Raw genomic sequence first — 18,243 nt, 5'->3', positions numbered from 1 at the left:
CGAGAATTATGTTCGCCAGGTTGTTACGCGCACACGCTAGCCGCTCGTAAAAATTCTTCGCGGCTCACCACCTCCAATCTTTCCTGGATACGGTCACCGTAGATCTGATCTAGACATTTTTTATCCTTTTGCTAGCCTCGGTTTACTCCGCGCGGTGTTTCCAACGAATTAATTAGTCGGAGAAAATCCGTATTCTAATATTTAGTCTGTGGATATTTATGCAAGTTTCTATTTGTCTGAATAGGTACAATTAAACAGGTAGAATGTAGGTATAGAAAATCGTTTGATATATTAAATGTCGTATTAGCTGATATAGAAAGTACTATATGTTGGATATCTTATATATCTTTGCGTCTTTAAATTTTCCATGAAAATCCGCGGTCTACTGATATCGCGATATGAAATTGAGCTATTGGTAACAGAAAAATCCTTTTATATCAGAAATATCAGAAACGGATTGATGATACTAGGTAACATACAATTTTTTATTACACGCTACGATATGAAATCAAATAACGGTATGAAATAAAATTATTGAAACAAATAAAAATATTTACAAAGTAAAAGAATATGTAAAAAATAAAAGAATATGTGTATTCAATCTTCCAGATGATATTTGATTTGAATAAATATATTCATCAGAATAGTCATGCTCGTGTTAATTGTTTAAAAATACAATACAATCTTATTTGTACAAAATACGTATATTCAATTTTCTAAATCATATTTTATGCGAATAAACATAAAAAGATTATTTTGTCTGAGCGTAACCGAAACCTGTAACGCGTAACTTCAAACGACGTAAATTTAATCTACGAAATCGTCACAATGGCCATTCAAAGGAATTCAAACGAAAATATGATGGACGTTGGATCAAAGTTGCAATTAATATCGCCGATGAATACTGAAAGCGCTTTTCTTTATCATTTCTCTGCCTTTATACTATACCACGTGATAACTAGCAGCGATATTTTTCCGAACGGCAGTGATTTCCGTGCGCTAATTGCTCCGGCCAGTCTACAAAGTAAACCATTGGAAACACGTAATGATTTTGATCGAACGAACGTTGATAAAGCTCGCGGGCTATGTATCCGATGGAACATGCAACCGGTATTCGTTCCTATTTCCCTTATCGCGTTATAAAATTATATTATACATCCAGCAGCTGAATCGATTTTACGGTACAAACCATAAAACGTTCCCACCCTTCGCCTTTGAAAATCAAATATATTCGCGCCCTATAGACGTACAATCGTGAAAATCCGTATTCCATACGAGACTAATTTTCCAAACGATAAAACGAGAGAGATATATACTGATACATTAGCACTCTAAAATATCTGGCTATTTGGTTATTTTCAACAGCGTGTTATTTAATTACAGGATCAAAAGTAAAAAGTTATACACGAATGAAAATTATTTGAAGGATAGATACATCGATAAACCGTATCTACAATTTTAATACAGCTGTTATTGATTTTTTTAATTTATTTAAAAATTATTATTTCTTTATGAAATAAATTGCTTGATACTTTTGAACGTTCTCATTGATTTCTAGTTTTCTAATTTCGTTTTTATCTCTAGTTTCATTTTGCTAACATTCATGCACCATTGCTAAAAATATAAATCGGCTAGAATGTTTGGATATTTCGTAGTATTAGCGTAGAAGATCGTTTACGAGACTTTTCCTTAGTCTCTCGTATAACGGGACAATTGTAGACGGCTAGGAACACAGTTTTGCAAACTAGGCGTGGATTTAACGAGCCGAGACTTCTTGAAGGGTTAATACGTTCTCGAATCGGTGACCGTGACATCGAATTAGCCGCAATTTGCTGATCGGCTTCCTTTTTTTCCATCGAACCGCGCAATTAAGGAATAAACTTCCGCTCAGACCAGGCACATGTGCACACTTTTTCCTCGATTTCATCCACGTTCCTATTGACGCAAACGAATATCGTTGATAGTGTGCAGAGTGACAGTCGTGGTTGGACTATTGGATTGCACACCTCGTTTCAAACGGATTCTCAATCCTGATCGAATACCTTATCGAAAAACGGAATCTATTTCGACACGATCGTCTAATCGAAACGGAGGAAACCCGACTGAATTTTTAAATCTCCGATGGAGGATTGTACACAGCGATTGTTAGCTCGATTCTGCCTGATACCTTTCCCAGATTACATACGTATATTATTGTTATTACGATTATTATTTACTATAGATGGGAAAAACTGCGATTGACGTAGGAAGATAGAAATCTGCAGACGAGTAATTGAGATACGCGTTATATAAAACTTATGCATAATACAGTAAATATTATTATCTTACAAAATAATTAAGTAATTTTTTATTTTGTTACGCAAGGATAGTAAATCGAGACTTATAAAAAAATCCACTACAAAGGTAGAATTGTAAAACTATGGAAATTATACCGTGTGAAAGGCGTAAGCTCCAGGAATTATAAAAAAGTAAAATTATTGTAGCCATATCGTACAGCGAAAGTTACGAGAACTACGTACATTCGCTACATTGTTTCACTGGAACTTTAAAAGACACAATCATAGTAAATCGAAAGATAACAAAAGATTATACCGTTTAAAATCTGCTGCAGTCTACTTTCTCTTGAAATTGACCATTCGTGATAATGGAGAACAGTACGTAGGACGCATGTACGATACTATGCAGTATAAAGTTATATACACCTGTGTGGGCGGAGAAGAAAAATGCCGTGGACGCGGGAAAGACTTGCCCTCGGCGATCAGCCGGCAGCGACGTCTTGATTACAGTAGAACCGGATCGAGTGAGAGTTATGCGACCATTCCCTCTGCTCTACACATGTTTAACTACAGACGAATCGATCACGAGTATATTTTCTCTAATTAAAACCGATACACACGACAATGACACATATTAATCGATCATCCATCGACGAAGGCTGAACATCGTGTTAAGTGCTCTTTATCTTATTAAGTACAAACAATTGTTGGCTCAACATGGATGCATTAACCGACTAATGGATACTGTTGAAGCGTATGAGAATTTAATGCAGCTTAAATTCAGCGCAGTTGTAATTATTTAATACCGCTCCACTTACAATATCCACGTACTCTCGTAAATTTCAATATGGACATATTTACAGTGGCTGAGAAAAATACTCGAACATTTATGACGGACAATTTCTATGAATACATCACGTGCGTTATACGAAAGTTTTCCAAGTTTCATTAAAACTATAATGAGACATGATTTTCATGACGATATTGGTAGAGTTTGCAACAAAGTCCAAAATGTATATACAGTGGTTCGCAAAACTTTCAAGTCCGCGTTGTATGCGTTGCAGGAAACATTTTCAGATATCATTAACACTGCAATGAGACACGACTGTCGGGATTCCATTGACAAAATTTGATCCAATCTGAAAATGTATAAAAATATTTAAAGTTTATTTAACCAAAGACTGATTAATTATCACACAATTATATTAAGTGTTAAAAACACTGAATAGAACATTTTATATTACACTATTATAATGGACAATGTACCAATGATACTTTACAAATATATTAGGTTGTCCGAAAAGTTTCTTTCGTTTCACGAGGAAATAATAGACGCACAATGTTTTTTGTCGAATTACGTACAATCCATTTTGTTACGTTGAGATAAACACCGCGACATTTCACAGACTTGGTTTCACGTTTATATGAACGTGCACTGTTGTAAAAAAACACGTTTGCGAAAGAAAGATACTTTTCGGACAATCTAATGCATACTCATGATACTTCAGTCTCATTGCGGTGCTAATGAAATTTCAAAATAATTCGTTTAAGACGTATACATAATCTATGTATCGATAAATATTGCTGCAAGTGTCTGAATTTTTTCGTGAGCAATTATACACGCGTAATTAAAACGGTATAATAAATTCAGTATAATAAATATAATAAATTCGTTTCCGCAACGACACGACGTCGATAATTATGTGCTCAGGTACGATCGGAGGAAGCTTGTTCCTTCGGCAGGAATTACTTCCGCGATTCGACGCCAAGATTCGACTAATTATGTGCTCGTCTAAGTGCAAACAGAAATCGACAAGCGACGTCCTTCGAGGAGACTGAGAAACGGAACGACGGTCTGCGAACAATATCCGATGACGAGAATTTCCAGCTTGCTAATATGTACATTGGAACTGAAAGCTGTAGGGTCACAGTACAAGATACGACGAATATTAATTTAATTAAAATATCCCTAGCACTGCTTATACTTGTTAAATAATCGCCACTTCGTAATTACGAAGAGGATAATAACCGCGGAAAGCTTGCAATCTCACTTGCGTATTAATCTAGCAGCGTGTGTCCCCAGTGGCAACCAGTTCAATTAGAAAAATGAACTAGCCTTCTCGTGTAATGCAACAAGGCCTCGTTTCCAACCATGATTCCTGAATGGTGTACTTATTAATTAAAATTGATTTAAGTACATTAATACACGAGATCCTGTTGTTTCGCATTTACATTCTCGCTTGAAAGTCTCAAGCTCATGGAAGGATAACAGTTACGTTAAAAAGTTTTCCTATTTTTTCAAACGGGGAATGATCGAAAACAATAAAAAGGGAAAGTCTGTCGTCTTAATAATTGTTATTAGTGAAGGAACAAAAATTCCGTCATTGATATCCTGTTTAACGATAATCAGAAAGCAACTTCATCGTCTATAACAATTATGAAAAAAAAAGAAGGAATCGTCGACACGATTTCGAATTTCATAATGCCATTTCCATATGAAAAACGTAACTGAGAAAATCGTAGGTCTTCGTTTAAATTCCCTATGAAATAACAGACAATTCACTATCGATGACTCGAGGTACTTGGCATATTTATAAACGAGGGTTTACGTCAACGTAGCTTATCGATATAACGGTGTGGTTCTCGATATGACGAGTTGGCGAAGGGAGTAACCGCAAAAATGGTGGTTAACGTAGCGGTAAAAAGGCGAGATGAATGTCGCAGAAATCTGAGCCATGGCAGAGGGATAAAAGTTAAAGCGACTGGAGAGCATGCAAAGGGTAATCTCGTCGGGGTAAATCGTAGGGAACAACGAGACGCGGGCAGAGCAATCTCTGCCTCGAGATAGCGTCCTCTTCCTTTCTATTCCTCCCCCTAGTCCGGTGCAAGTTAAAGCGGGGAAAGTTAGGGGTGGAGATTATGGTGGACGAACACGAAACGCTGCATCGTTTCCCTTCGTGCGGACGAAGCTGCCGCTGCTTCGCTATAATCTGCTGCTCCCTTGCTGTCTCTGGTAACGACTTCCAGGCGAATTGAGAGACAGCGTGTTCAAGGATTGTTCGCGTACGGTTACGCGAAAGCGGTGTTTACCATCTACCTGTGCATTTCGCTTCCAGAGGCGGTCGTTGGTCGAGACTGGACAAACGTTTGAAATATTCGCCTATTTGCATAAGGGGCGCAACGGATGCGCTCATGCTCGCGTCGATGGAAATGTTGCAAAAACAGTAACGATACCGCGTTCAGAGATCGCTTTATTTGTTCCACGTCGAGTCACGTTCATATGATACGTCGACAATGAGATAGATTTGCTTGAATTTCGCAGGATAAACTAATAGGTTTTCTATGATAACTAAATGTCGGTATTATTGTTTTCACCCGTGTGTGAACGCGAATGATGCGTCAAGTTAGATTCACCTGTTTCACCAGATATCGATTAAGCTGGCGCGCGAATGATGGCAAAAATATATGTTTGCACTCTTTTCGTAAAACATTTTCGATCGGATGATTTTCCAACGTATTTTTTCCCCTCTTTCCTCTCTTTGCTTTTTCTTTTAAGAGTACGTATACGCAGATTTAGGGAATATGTTTGGAAATGGACTGTTTATCGTCGCGGAGTCAATAAGCCGATGACACGTTGCGCAAACATTTGATTTAAACGACGAATACGTCCCATCGGTGGGTAGTCTACGATGACTCACGATAGGATTTGACCATCGATTTACTTTGTTCCCGAGGATTTATCGTGGAATATAAAATCCACCATTCTTTTTGCATTTATTGTGGTAAAAGGGTCAATAGCTTCGTTCGATACGATCGCAACCGTTCAACTCAAGATCGAAATTTCTTTATGGGATCTGTTCGCTGGCAGAAAGAGAGAGAGAGGAGAGAGAGAAAGATACAACGCGAAGGCAAACAAAACGGCATCCAGACGGCTGGTTGAAAGCAGCCTTCGAGTTCGCCGAATCCATTAAGTTCCGTACTTTGAATACCACTAGCATCGAAGTCGAGTCGTCTCGGTATGCGAACCTTCGCACGGATCCTTCCGGAAGCGGAGGAAGTTTACCGTTTGCGTAGGACACGAACAACATTCGTCGGCCGAATTGACTCTTCGATAGAATAAAGAATTTACCTTTGGCTAGATTTCCAACGACATTATAAAATGCGATTTGTTTTAACGAGACGTGTTCTCCGACCGAAAGGAAAACACATGCTGGTCGTCCTTCCGTGAAAGAAGAAACCCGCTTTGGTGAACGTCAATTGCTGTCGTGACAAATTTCGTTCGAACGCGAAGCAATTGCTTCCTGTATGCTAACGAATTCCGTGCACGTCTCTTAAAAAAGTTCCTTCCGTCGCTCGGGTGGTGGTTAAAAATTTGTGAGAAGGCGGACGAAGAGAGAACAAACGTCGATAGCCGAAGCTTGCGATCAAGAATGGCCCGGAATTCCAAATACGTAATAAGGAGCTATTCAATTGTACAAATGTAATTGCTTAATCGTAGATTCGTTAAAAGGATTAGTAAATATACGAATACGATATATGAAATGAAATAAACGAAGAAACGAGGAATAAAATAATGTTTCGTCCTTCTGGATGAGATTAGCATATACGAACCTCGGACGATATTTAACCAGATGCAAGCCAACTATGACGAGTTCCTATCGAATATATTGTCAATTTGTCAATACCACTTAATGACAAAATCCGCGATCACTTAGTTGCCAACCCAATAGGAGAAGAAAAATTTTCTATAGAGAAGAGAAGGCGAAGGAAGAAACATTTTCGTAGCTACCGCATCCTAGTGGTATGAAAATTTTCATACTCGAAATGTCATACGTGGCATTTTATCATCCGAAACGCGCTTTCTCTATTTCATCTCCTGTCACCGATATGAAATTCGCTAGGATACTTCGATATTACACGTAGAAGTAAATCGAATTCGGTTTCCTCGGTGTTATTCTCGAGAAGGATCCACTGGTTGGGAGGATTAAAATCTTTACGATCACTTTTCTCGGTCCGTAAGAGGATCAGTCTCGCTTCGTCGCACTGAAAATACCTATTGGAAGGTAGCATCGGAGCATAGTTCTCAGCTTTGCATACAATTCGCTTTCTCCTTCGAAAATGGAACTCGATCGAACGAATTATCACGAAACTTGACAGTTTAAGGGCACAAAATGTGCAACTCGAATAGAACGAACTTCGTAACGACACGTGAAAACGTTCCTGTCTATGTTTCTGTGAATCGAAATTTCTCTATTCTCCAACTTAATGTACGGAAATCCGTGTTTGTTCTAATATCGTTATCGGGTCGTTCGGAAAGTTCGTAGCGTTTTTAGTAATCGTAGCACTCGTTTCATTATGTCCTCTATGTTATATGCTTCGTCGTATTATGTACTTTCGCGAAATATTGCGATGCAGCGATTGCAGAAGAATATTATTTGACATTATTCGATAGAAAGAGCATCGTATTTCGATAAGGAAAAAATATTCTATAAATATAACTAAAAAACTATTTAATACTAAACTAATACGATACTAATAATAACTAATAATAATAATACTATTAATAACGATAACTAAAAAATATTTGATATTCATCAAGAGCGTAATTCATCTTATCCATATTTTAATCCTTTCTTTTTATTATTTTTTCTTATTGTTCCCTATTTTAAGACTTTCATAAAACAGTGTTTTCACGGTGGAAAGCGAGATATTACAGAGGTCTGCAAAAATTGTTTTTCGCAATTCATCGATGAGAGACTCAACGTTAACTTCTGCCATGAGCTTCTCGCATAAATATAATATGCGTTACATCCGCGATTTAATCCTCTTCGGCAAGGAATTCCTCGTTCTTTGATGTAAGGTAGAGTCAAGATGTCTGCTCGAAAGAGCTGGCTACAAGATCGTAACGTCGAAGAAGATAAAGTCTAGCTTGACGCTTATTGACACGACGCGAATACAAGCCTGATTTAACGAGGGAAACTTTAATTGCGAGTTAATGCTTGCACAATTAGCAATCTCGGGAACTGAAAACTTGTTAACCATCGACTTCCTCCGCAGAAAACCCCGACAGGCAATACGGCGGATTACACGTGGTGCGCCCCAAAAGAATGAAAATCCAATTGGCGACGTAATGGAGGATCGTGCCTTGGGTTCCTTCCCGCCTACTTAGTATCCCTCTGATCCCTACAAACTCTCAACTCCCTTGGGGACTTGCTTTTGGTTACGTCGATGCTCGTTATTTTTCCATTTTAAAATCTATAAGAGATCACTCGCATAAAAGATACAGATCTCATTTGATTATTTATACTTGATGTGATTTTTATTATATAACACGAAATACATAAACTTTCCTATCGCAATCATATAGATAGTATCATGTAGAAGCTTTAATAACAATCCCTAACAATCTTTTGATTTTATCTTTACGAGCGAGGAAGTACATTAAAAAATTACTAAACCTTCAAAAATAATTTAGCTTGCTCGATTAATACGAACAAACGAACGATATTAAGTGTATGAAAGCAATGAAACTGTCCTAACTTGTTTCTATGGTTCCCAAACTACCAACAAAGCCTCATCGCTCCCAAAAAAAAAAAAAAAAAAGGAGAAGGTAGGAGGAGTCAGTTGACGAATTTCCTGGTAACACTGTGTTTCCAATTGTGTTATTCAAATTGCGTAGTGTTTGTACGCTGCCACCTACGTCCATTCGACGAGATCGTATAGAACGAAAGCAGCAGGGATGACATTTCATTCTGTCGTGACACATTGCCGGTACACGGCGAAGCCACCACGGGCTCTAATCAAAACAGTGTCCGCGTGCTTCAGCCCCATCATTCTTGGATTCACCGGTTCCGGCTATTAGGAAGGGAAAATAAATAACCGTGGCCCTGTCCTTTTATTCAAATAGTGATATTTCCATTTGCCTCTCGCTGCTCGTACACAATGGCCAAAGAGAATGAAACACGGCGCGCGTATTCATCGAAAAGGCGTGCCGGCGCAGCCGATGGTAGAGAAACATAAGAGCGATCTTGCGCTGACTTTCGACGTGCGACAAGGGGTGCGAGCCTCCCCTCTGTTAGCCCATTACTCAGCGGACGTGTCCTGCTGCCAGGTACAATTTGTTCGACTCGCGGAAGCGAGAAGAAACGACGAACCTCACGTTGTTCCGTGACAGATGAGCTTCGCTGAGTCGCCGGTGGAAAAGAAAAAATGAACGACTAAACGTCCGACTGTCGTAGGAAAGAAGAGAGAAGAAGATTGGAATTCTTTTCTTTGAGCCGTCGAACGATGTTTCATCATCGTATGCGTAACAACAATTTCAAGAGACACGGCTTTGCGTGGAAATCGTATTTTCATTCGCGGCCCTTTTTCATCGAGCAGGTGGCAAAGCCGAGCGTAATCAGGCGAACGCGAGCAAGTTATTTCCACGGCTCGGGAGAGGGAATGTTAATCGAGCTAGAAGAAGAAAACCTTCGGCTCGACGCCGCGTACTAACACCTTTTCATGATCGACAACAAGGAAATTACGCTTTAACGCCGTGGCGTAAGAAAACGCGGTCGCAAAAGGGACGGCTTACGTTCGCTCGGCGCGAGGAAATATTCCAAAGAAAATAACCTTCCAAGTAAGTTGCAAGTACGTCAACTTTCAACATGTAGAGTATTTTCCGGGACTATGGAGAAAAATGTTAAAACCTCGAAAATAAGCATTTGAATAAATTCTTCTTGACACGTTGCTAAGAATCGTATATAGTCCACTTAGTCGTAATAACGAAAGAAAATGATCGTTGGAAGATAATTAGGAGAAACTGCGTGTAATTAAAGTTCCATCGTACAAAACGACATTTGACCTGCGACAGGCTAGTCTATCTTATGAAAAATAAAAAAGTATCCGGATAATTTTGAGCAGGCTAGTGTATGAGAATTCTAGGAGTAAAATACGTTCGTGATTCTCCGCAAAATTACCAACGCTTGTAACCGTCTCTGGTCGATAGAATGACACTGCCGTGTACCGTGAGGTCGTGAATAGGATCTACAGCTTTCAGTTTGAAAGAGAACAGTTTCGGGTTTGACCCACTCGGAGGAACGAAGGGATAAGGATTCGAATATCTCCTGGCAAGTTGGAATAAACGGTAAGAAAATAATCCCCACGATTCTAAACGAGATGCCTTCCTGCTTTAGAGTCCTCATCCTCTGCATTCACCGACGAAGAGAAGGTTCGTCGGTGCACGCGGTTATCCATTCAGTCTGAAACGGTCCTCTATCCCTCAGCCTCTTTCGTTCGTCTACCTCATTTTTTATTTCAATATTATTCGAAGCTTCTTAGACGGCGATATCGCCAACTACCTAGGTATAATACAAGTACGGTTATAAAGGAAGAATTCTGAACTCGAACAAGGTAGCTTTCGAACGAAACGACATCGTTCAGCTTAATTTTCCCGAACGGAAATTCTCGTCCATTAAAAAGTTGCTTGGTAGAAGAACCGATGGATGAAGAGCGTCGTGTCGCGTTAAACTATCGGATCGAGGCAGAGTTTCACAAGCAATCGCACAACCTGTTCGACGTGTTGATCCACCGAACTCAAAGCTCATCAATGAACGAACAGAGCATCGGCAAAGCTTTGACACCAACACCGACGACCAACGTAGCGGAATCGAAGTACGCGTAATCCCGATAAACCGTCTACGATCGATTTTCTTTCTAGAAAAACATTTTCTCCTTTATAGAGACAAAATTGTCCCGACGAATGTTTCTGATTAGAAGTCGCTAGAACACGTTAGGTAAACATCGTTGGCAACGTTTCGCCGAAATTCACGGCGCACTCTGTCCGCTTGGCGTTGATTCGAAGAGCAATCAACAGCAGCAGACGCGTGTCGGCTGCGTTTGCGATCACGCTGGGAAATTAATTCGCGACGAGAGCATATCCTGCGATCCTGTGTTCCTGGTTCTCTCAAATAGACCGAAAGAGAGGGTTTGGAGCGAGGATGGAAAGTCGGCAAGATTTAATCGCGTAGCGAAAGTACGTAGAAACGGGGAAATTAATATCGTAGGAGGAGGAAGAGCACGGTGAAAGGGCGTTTAAAGTTTACAGGCGAGCGATGTGACTTTAGACGGCGTAAAACAAAAACGTCGTCTGGCGAGGACAAAGGTGGAAAAGTTCCTTCTATTTTCTCGCCGGTATTTCTCGCCGCTAAAATGGATATAACAAAACGAAACGACCGAGATGAAGGAGGAAAAAAAACGTCAAGAAAGATCGGATGGTGTCGGTATTTCGAGGAACACCTCGATATTCTGCAGAGATCGTTTCTTTCTCATTCCAACCTGTTTCGTTCCTTCCTTTCGACATCGTCGACTGTTGGCGGCCAATAAGGAAGCTCGAATGCTTGCTCTCGAGATCCCTTTCCTCTGGGAAACATCCGAAGAAAGAGAGAGAGAGAGAGAGAGAGAGAGAGGAAGAAAGATCGAATCGTCTCTCTGTTTGCCAAGCGAAAACAGGTGCCGCGAAAGACTCATGCCAGCCGCTTAATTACTTGGGGAATTCCATCGAACGTTTAGGAAACTGGAATCGTGCGAAGAAGTTCCAAGATTGCGAGATAACGTGGCTCCTAGCGCCGCCAACTTGACGACTAATTCTATTTGTTTCGTTACTTTCAATTACGGTGCACGTGTCAAGGAAGGAGAAAGGAGAACTCGTTGTTCCTTTCGAAATTATACAATTTCAGTTTTCACGAAGTTTTCAGTGCACGCTGGCACTTTTCGAAAACTTTTCAGCCTTTTATCCGGAACGACACCTTGGTGGAATTCCTCCTATTGTACCTTAAGAGAAAGAAGCAAAGTTTCCAAGTTCCTATCGCGTAGAAATATCTTCTCGAATACATGCTTAGGGCTAGACACATTGCACGCGACTGATACGCGTCATTTTTGCAGTCGTGTCGATTTAATAGCACGTTCGGCAGATACGTTTATTTATACGGAGATATAAAAATAATCAAAGGCGAAGACGTCGCGTCAGATTGACACGATCACGTGCGGGAATAGACGGAGGCGTAGACGCCGCGTCATATCCTAAAAAGTAATTGAGCACGAAACGTATGACACGTTAGATTGACGCGGTAAAATTCGGAATTAATCGAAGGTGAATACGAGGCAAAGTAACGCGATAACGTCCAAAAATAATTTTCATCTTCGTTTATGATTCAAGAACGCGATGTCAAATCGATAAGCTACGAAAATAATTTTCACTTTCGTTACTCTAACGTGAAGCTATGATGCCGACCAGACGCGTCAAGATGCAAAAATAATTCAAGACGAAGACAGGACGTCGGATCGGCGTTATCGCGAGAATAACGAGTGGCACTCGCGTTCAACGGACTTTGGACAATTCATGGCAAAAAATACTGATTCGAATTCCGTTATTTCCAATACGATCCTAGCGATATAGTGGCACGAGATCGTTCTTCGGGCTTCGATGTAAACCTGCACAAGCGCGATTGTTGGAATTCGTGCTTTAGTTCGTGCCAAACACATTCTAACACTCTCGCACACCTCCTCTGTGGCTTGACGCACGGTACAACGCGGTTTGACGCGGTTTCACAAAGAGACAACCCGGCGTGCGCCATTGTACGGGCTCGCGAACAGCTCTCCTGCCGGGTCTTCCACGCGACCACGCGAGTTATTGAATTCGCGTTTCAACGCCGGCTTATTACCGAGCGGCTTGTGATAGCACGGCATTCACCGCACACCGGGGCGTCGCTGCTGGAAACATCGCGTTTGAAACGTCTGACGCGCGATTTCGCCGCCACAAGAGAAACTCTCGAGACCTCGCAAGTCTGAAAAAGTTAGATCCGCGAACAAGTGTATCGAAATCGTGGAACGGAAGCGCTGATTGGAAGCTTTAAAGCGGAACGATTTCTTGCACGGAAGCAACGTTGAGGGATTCGCTACTTCGGAGCTGGCAGTCGATTCAATTCGGTTTATCACGCCGCAATCTCCCGTTGTTTCTAGCTCCAACAGAATTGTCGTTGCGATGCTTTTTATTTTCTCCGCTTTCAGACTTTCGCGGTACGGTTCTGTGCTTTATATCGGGTTCGGACTATTCGAAGTTTCTTGGCGTAAGCCGTGTCCAGAATTATATCTCGATGGTGAAATTTTGAAAAAAATTGCAACTAAATTCTTCGAACGAATTAAGCGAAATACTTAAACTGTAACGTGTCCGATATCGTGAAGCTATACACTCGTACTTGTTCAGAACTACTAGTACTAATAGTATGCTTGATAATCTGATACAAAGCGTGATGCCCGACTCATATCGTTACAGACACGAGTAATATTCGTTTGAGATAACAATATATAATGCGTTAGGAAAAAAATTTTTATTCTAAAAGGCACTGGCAACAGCAACGAATTAACGATTGAAATGTTGTGAAATGAAATGCAGAGAAAAATGACAATCATAAGAATTATTTTTCAAAATTTGATATTTACGATTCGCGTAATAAACGAATAAAGTTGTGAAAATAGTTCTTTGCTTTCTTGAGGTTTTAATCGGAGTTGGCCAGTTTGGCTTTCGAAACACTCGTATACATTGATCGCGTTCGTGTCACGAATCATTGGTCAAAGATCAAGCCTTATTTAGTTAGTCAGCTGATATCTTTATAACACCAGACGACGTCTCAATGGGCCACTTGACCTTCTGATCCAGCTAACTGCAATACTGGCGAACCATCGGAACACGCAGTTTACACTCGAAAGTTTCGAATAGCCTTTTATTTTCTTAACTTTTTGGCGCTGAAACGAAGTTAGTATCGTTTTTAGATAACTCTTCGGTGCCTTCGATCTGTCTTTCTTTTTCGCTGTACTTTTTCTCTTTGTCTCTGACTGAACGTACGAAATAAATCCAACGAGTGGCATGTGTTCCGCTTACATCGAGGTTCCGTGTAAATTCACGTGGGTGCAAAATGATGTACTGAATCGTAAAACACTTGCACTGGGTAGGGGAAACTGCGTCGTTGGCACCCCTCCGTTAAAGACAGTCTGGAATTTCGAGGGAGGAATTTCACGGTGGAACGCCTTTGCACGTCGAAAGAACGCGAACGCGGCCGAAAAACGAACTGGTGGAATTGAAGTTCGAATTACCGAGGCAGGATACGCGTAGTTTCGCGCTACCGCGAATAAATGGAATTTTAGAAGAGCCTGGAAAAAAATCACCGACTCGAAATTGGCGGAGCACTCTCTGCTCATGAATGAAACCAGCTACTGAAACCTCTTCCACGTCGGTCTCGCGTTAATTTCATCAATTTTGTGGCCAAACGCGAAATAGTTCGCGAACAGACAATTATCGAGGAGAATCGATCCAGCTGTTTGCTTAACGTATTTTATTTCCACTGCTTTCAGTAAGGAATTAAGTGGGAGAATAATTCTTTTCCAAAACGATACAATTCCGTGTAAACAAAATAAATCACGGCGAGAAATCGGGTACCGTTCGTTCTCTGGCGAATCTCTGCGTTGGGAATTCACTTTGTTTATTTTACAAGCGTACTTTACATGGAAACAAGCAACATTTTTTCTCTGACGTTAAACAATAAACCCGTTCAACGTTGCGAGAGGGAATTTCCCGTCTTTCAAAAGTGTTTAAACGAACCAAGAGGCAAGAGCTCGCGAACTAATCGAGACACAGAGCTCCGAAAGTTCCGTCTGTTACATCGTTTTATTCATTGCAGGACTTTGGAAAGCAGACAAATGAGCGAAGAATTTTTCTCCAGGAATGCTGGATTACCGTGGATCTCCTTTCATAATTACATTCACAAATGCCAGACAACTCCGCTTTCTGATAGTTCTACGATTCTTTTTTATCAGTTTCTCTGCTCTTCTCGTATGTGAATTCACTCGATGAATCTTTTAGCAGGCCGAGTATAGTCGCTCTCGAGGCATCGAATTTTAATTATTTACGTGTGATCATGTGTCCCGTAACTAACGTGCGCAAAAAAATCCCCGCCATGGGAGACGTTATTTGTCAAAAAAATTATTCCAGCGAATTTCCACATTCCATTAACGACTAACTTCGTTATACGTTCGGAAAAAGCTGACCGTTTCATAGCGATGATGCGTAGTTCATTTAAATATTCGAACACGAAGGAGAGACGTTATTTTCCAGACTGGCTCCTATTTCAAGAATTGCAAAAACGAGGAACGAGCTCGACCGGCTGCGACGAAACTTCCGCGCGCTTCCGATATTACCGTGAACGCGGATCATCGATTGCGCTTCCGAAACGATTTCAGATAGAATTTCGCAGATGCGTGTGTGCCAACACGAAAAACCGAAGGCAATATTGCCTCGTTCGTTCTCCTGGTACATCACTACTGGTTCAACAGCCGAGAGGATAAATATTATAACAGGCTAAAAATCGATGCTCTGCCGATCAATTTGCAGCGGGCTGTCGGATTTAATCGTTTAGTAAGGAATAATTCTATTTCCGGCGATAAAAGCGAGATGGTATCGAAGAACAAAAGTACGTAATACACGGTAGTGAAATACGATTTGTAAAACACTCGAAGTCAAAGTAACTTTAACAATGGAATTGAAAATATACGTGTAAAATATAAGCGAAACGAACGTCATGATGAAATAATGTGTGTGCACGTCGAAAATATATATTTGAATATGAAACGTAGAAAACTTGTATGGGCATATTACGCGCGTGGAAAAGACTTTGTTGAAATTTAATTGGCACTCGAAAGAAATACCAATTAGCATGATTGCAATGACCTAGCTCTTGTATCTTTGTTTTTATACGTCTCAACGAAAGTTTTAGAAAGGCATAGAAGGCAATGAAATATCGTGCTGGGACAAACATTATTACTTCATTCTTTTGAGATCAAATATAGTACAATAGGTCTCAAAGTAAGCCTCAAAAAGATTGCTAAATTTTTACAATTTGTCTTGTATCAATAAGATCCTTCATGCTATAAGATTCCATGAAAAATAGAACTGTATATTTTTCTATTTGAAAAATTATGCTTACCCTAGCTTTTGAAATATGTTTGAATTATATCCCATATAGTCCATATTGTTATATTAGTGTGGTCACTGTTGAAAGAAAAACGAAAGGATTAAAACAAAGATATTTCCAACGAAAAATATCTTACTTCAAAGATAGAATTATAGCCGTAATTATTTTATTTTAGATCGAATGTATTAACGACTGATGCGCGTTACAATAATCGGGATCTTTTTTATGATAGAATGATACAACGTGTGTAAAGTGTTCCCAGATTACAAATATAGTCTTATTTGATCAACTTGTTCTTCGAATGGACCGTGAAGCGCATTAAAATTTCCAATGACGGTCGATACCGAAGTCGCGGTAGCAATTAACGGCCCCAGTAATCGTGCGGTTTGCAGGGGAAAAATTAATTGGGCCATTTTTCATGCGGCATACAGTGTAGAGGACGCGGACGAAGCAGGAAGTACACCACGCGTGGTTTGTTACCACGAGAGGTATCGAGCAATCAAGTTAATGAGGAAAGAGGAACGGAGTCGATGGGAGGAGAGCGAAAAAGAGACACAATGAGGAGGGCCTTTCACCTAATGGTTTGAGAAACGTGCTCGTTGGCCCGCGCCACGCCATTTATGGCAACACGGCCAAGCTCCACGACGATTTTCATCCGACGACCCTCCGAATTGCGTTTCCTCCTTTTGTCCCCGATCGAGTAACGACCATGTTACACTTACCCTGCGTCATCGATGTGCAGCTTCAGGCCAATCTTCGATACGCATGTCCACTTTAGAATTTTCGAAAATTTTCTCTCGTTACGACTCGGTTACGTATCCTGAAACGCACATAGGCAATTGGTAAGTTAGAGTCGTTTATAGCAACAATTATTATATCATTTATAGTGGATTAAAATGGAAATAATAGAAAAACGAAACCAGTGTGTTTGTATAGGAAATTGGAAAGATCATCCAGGGTTGAAGGGTTAACACGTTCACGACGTATGATATACTTTTACGTCAAGTTGAAAGCTGCATCATGCTACGAATGAATGCAACACCGTGTCACCTACTAAAATTGTTTCGGGAAACTACGATAGATTATTTAGAAACTATGAGCGGTAATCGGAATATTAATTGCAGCTTGAAATTACGATTAGAGTAGATACTAAACGAAATTAATCTCTGTTATACAATTGTATTATAGTTGTTGCTTGAAATCATGCCAACAGATATGTACATATGGGTATATATAAATACACATAAATATAAATACGTAATACACATGCAACGACAATATTTAATATATATCGTTACCTTTTAATATTTTATAAAGCTGCCCGCTCACGATTTCGCCCCTACAGCTTTTATATTGATGAATTTATATTTATTACCCTCTTTTTGGAACATCCTTTAAGAGTGGAATTAAAAAAAAAAACATTCAAATACGTGTTTGTTTATCTTTAACGAGAAGTTCATATGCCAAATTTCAAGTTTATAGACATGGTTATCCTCTGAGAAAAAACTTATCCCTTTTTAGCTGCCATAAAAGTTGCATTTTTTGCTCAAATACGCGTTTGTTTATTTTTAACGAGGGGTTCATATGCCGAATTTTACGGCTCTAACTTTAGTAGAATTAAACCCGTAAAAAATTTTTATCATCCTGTTATCCCTTTAGGCTCCGTATTTACAATTATCTTTTTTCATTCCAAGTATACATCACAGAAAAAAGTATAATACATCTCCAAATTTCACGTTTCTAAGTACAACAATAAGTAGTCAGTCAGACTTTATATATTGGTATGTAGATAATGTGTAGGTAAATGTATTCAAATTTGTACCTAGAATAATATATAGTCTACCCATTATCCGTGATTACAGAAACGTTTTCATTTTGTTCAATAATTTCGTTTTATCTGTTTTATCAAAACGTTCGGCATCTCGAAGCAGAAGAAGGAGCAGAGGAGAAGAATTGTTCTT

General features: G+C 39.9%; 1 protein-coding gene across 2 annotated transcripts in view; it reads right to left on the bottom strand.

Moving 5' to 3' along the window:
• LOC126918906 (CD151 antigen-like) overlaps positions 1-18,243 on the bottom strand; it is an 89,718-nt gene that overhangs the window by 45,879 nt on the left and 25,596 nt on the right. Inside the window, exons 2-3 of one of the 2 annotated variants that reach the window (XM_050727464.1) lie at positions 17,005-17,102; positions 16,295-16,359 (exon numbers count right to left, since the gene is read on the bottom strand). In XM_050727464.1, the coding sequence (XP_050583421.1) occupies positions 16,295-16,338 (44 nt within the window). In that variant the 5' untranslated portion in view covers positions 16,339-16,359; positions 17,005-17,102. The remainder of the gene's footprint in view (positions 1-16,294; positions 16,360-17,004; positions 17,103-18,243) is intronic. The other variant, XM_050727465.1, reaches the window with a different exon arrangement.

The sequence above is a fragment of the Bombus affinis genome, chromosome 7 (assembly GCF_024516045.1).
Source record: "Bombus affinis isolate iyBomAffi1 chromosome 7, iyBomAffi1.2, whole genome shotgun sequence".
NCBI lineage: Eukaryota > Metazoa > Arthropoda > Insecta > Hymenoptera > Apidae > Bombus > Bombus affinis.
Note: the sequence above shows the minus strand (reverse complement) of the source record. Positions and strands in the feature narration are given on the sequence as shown.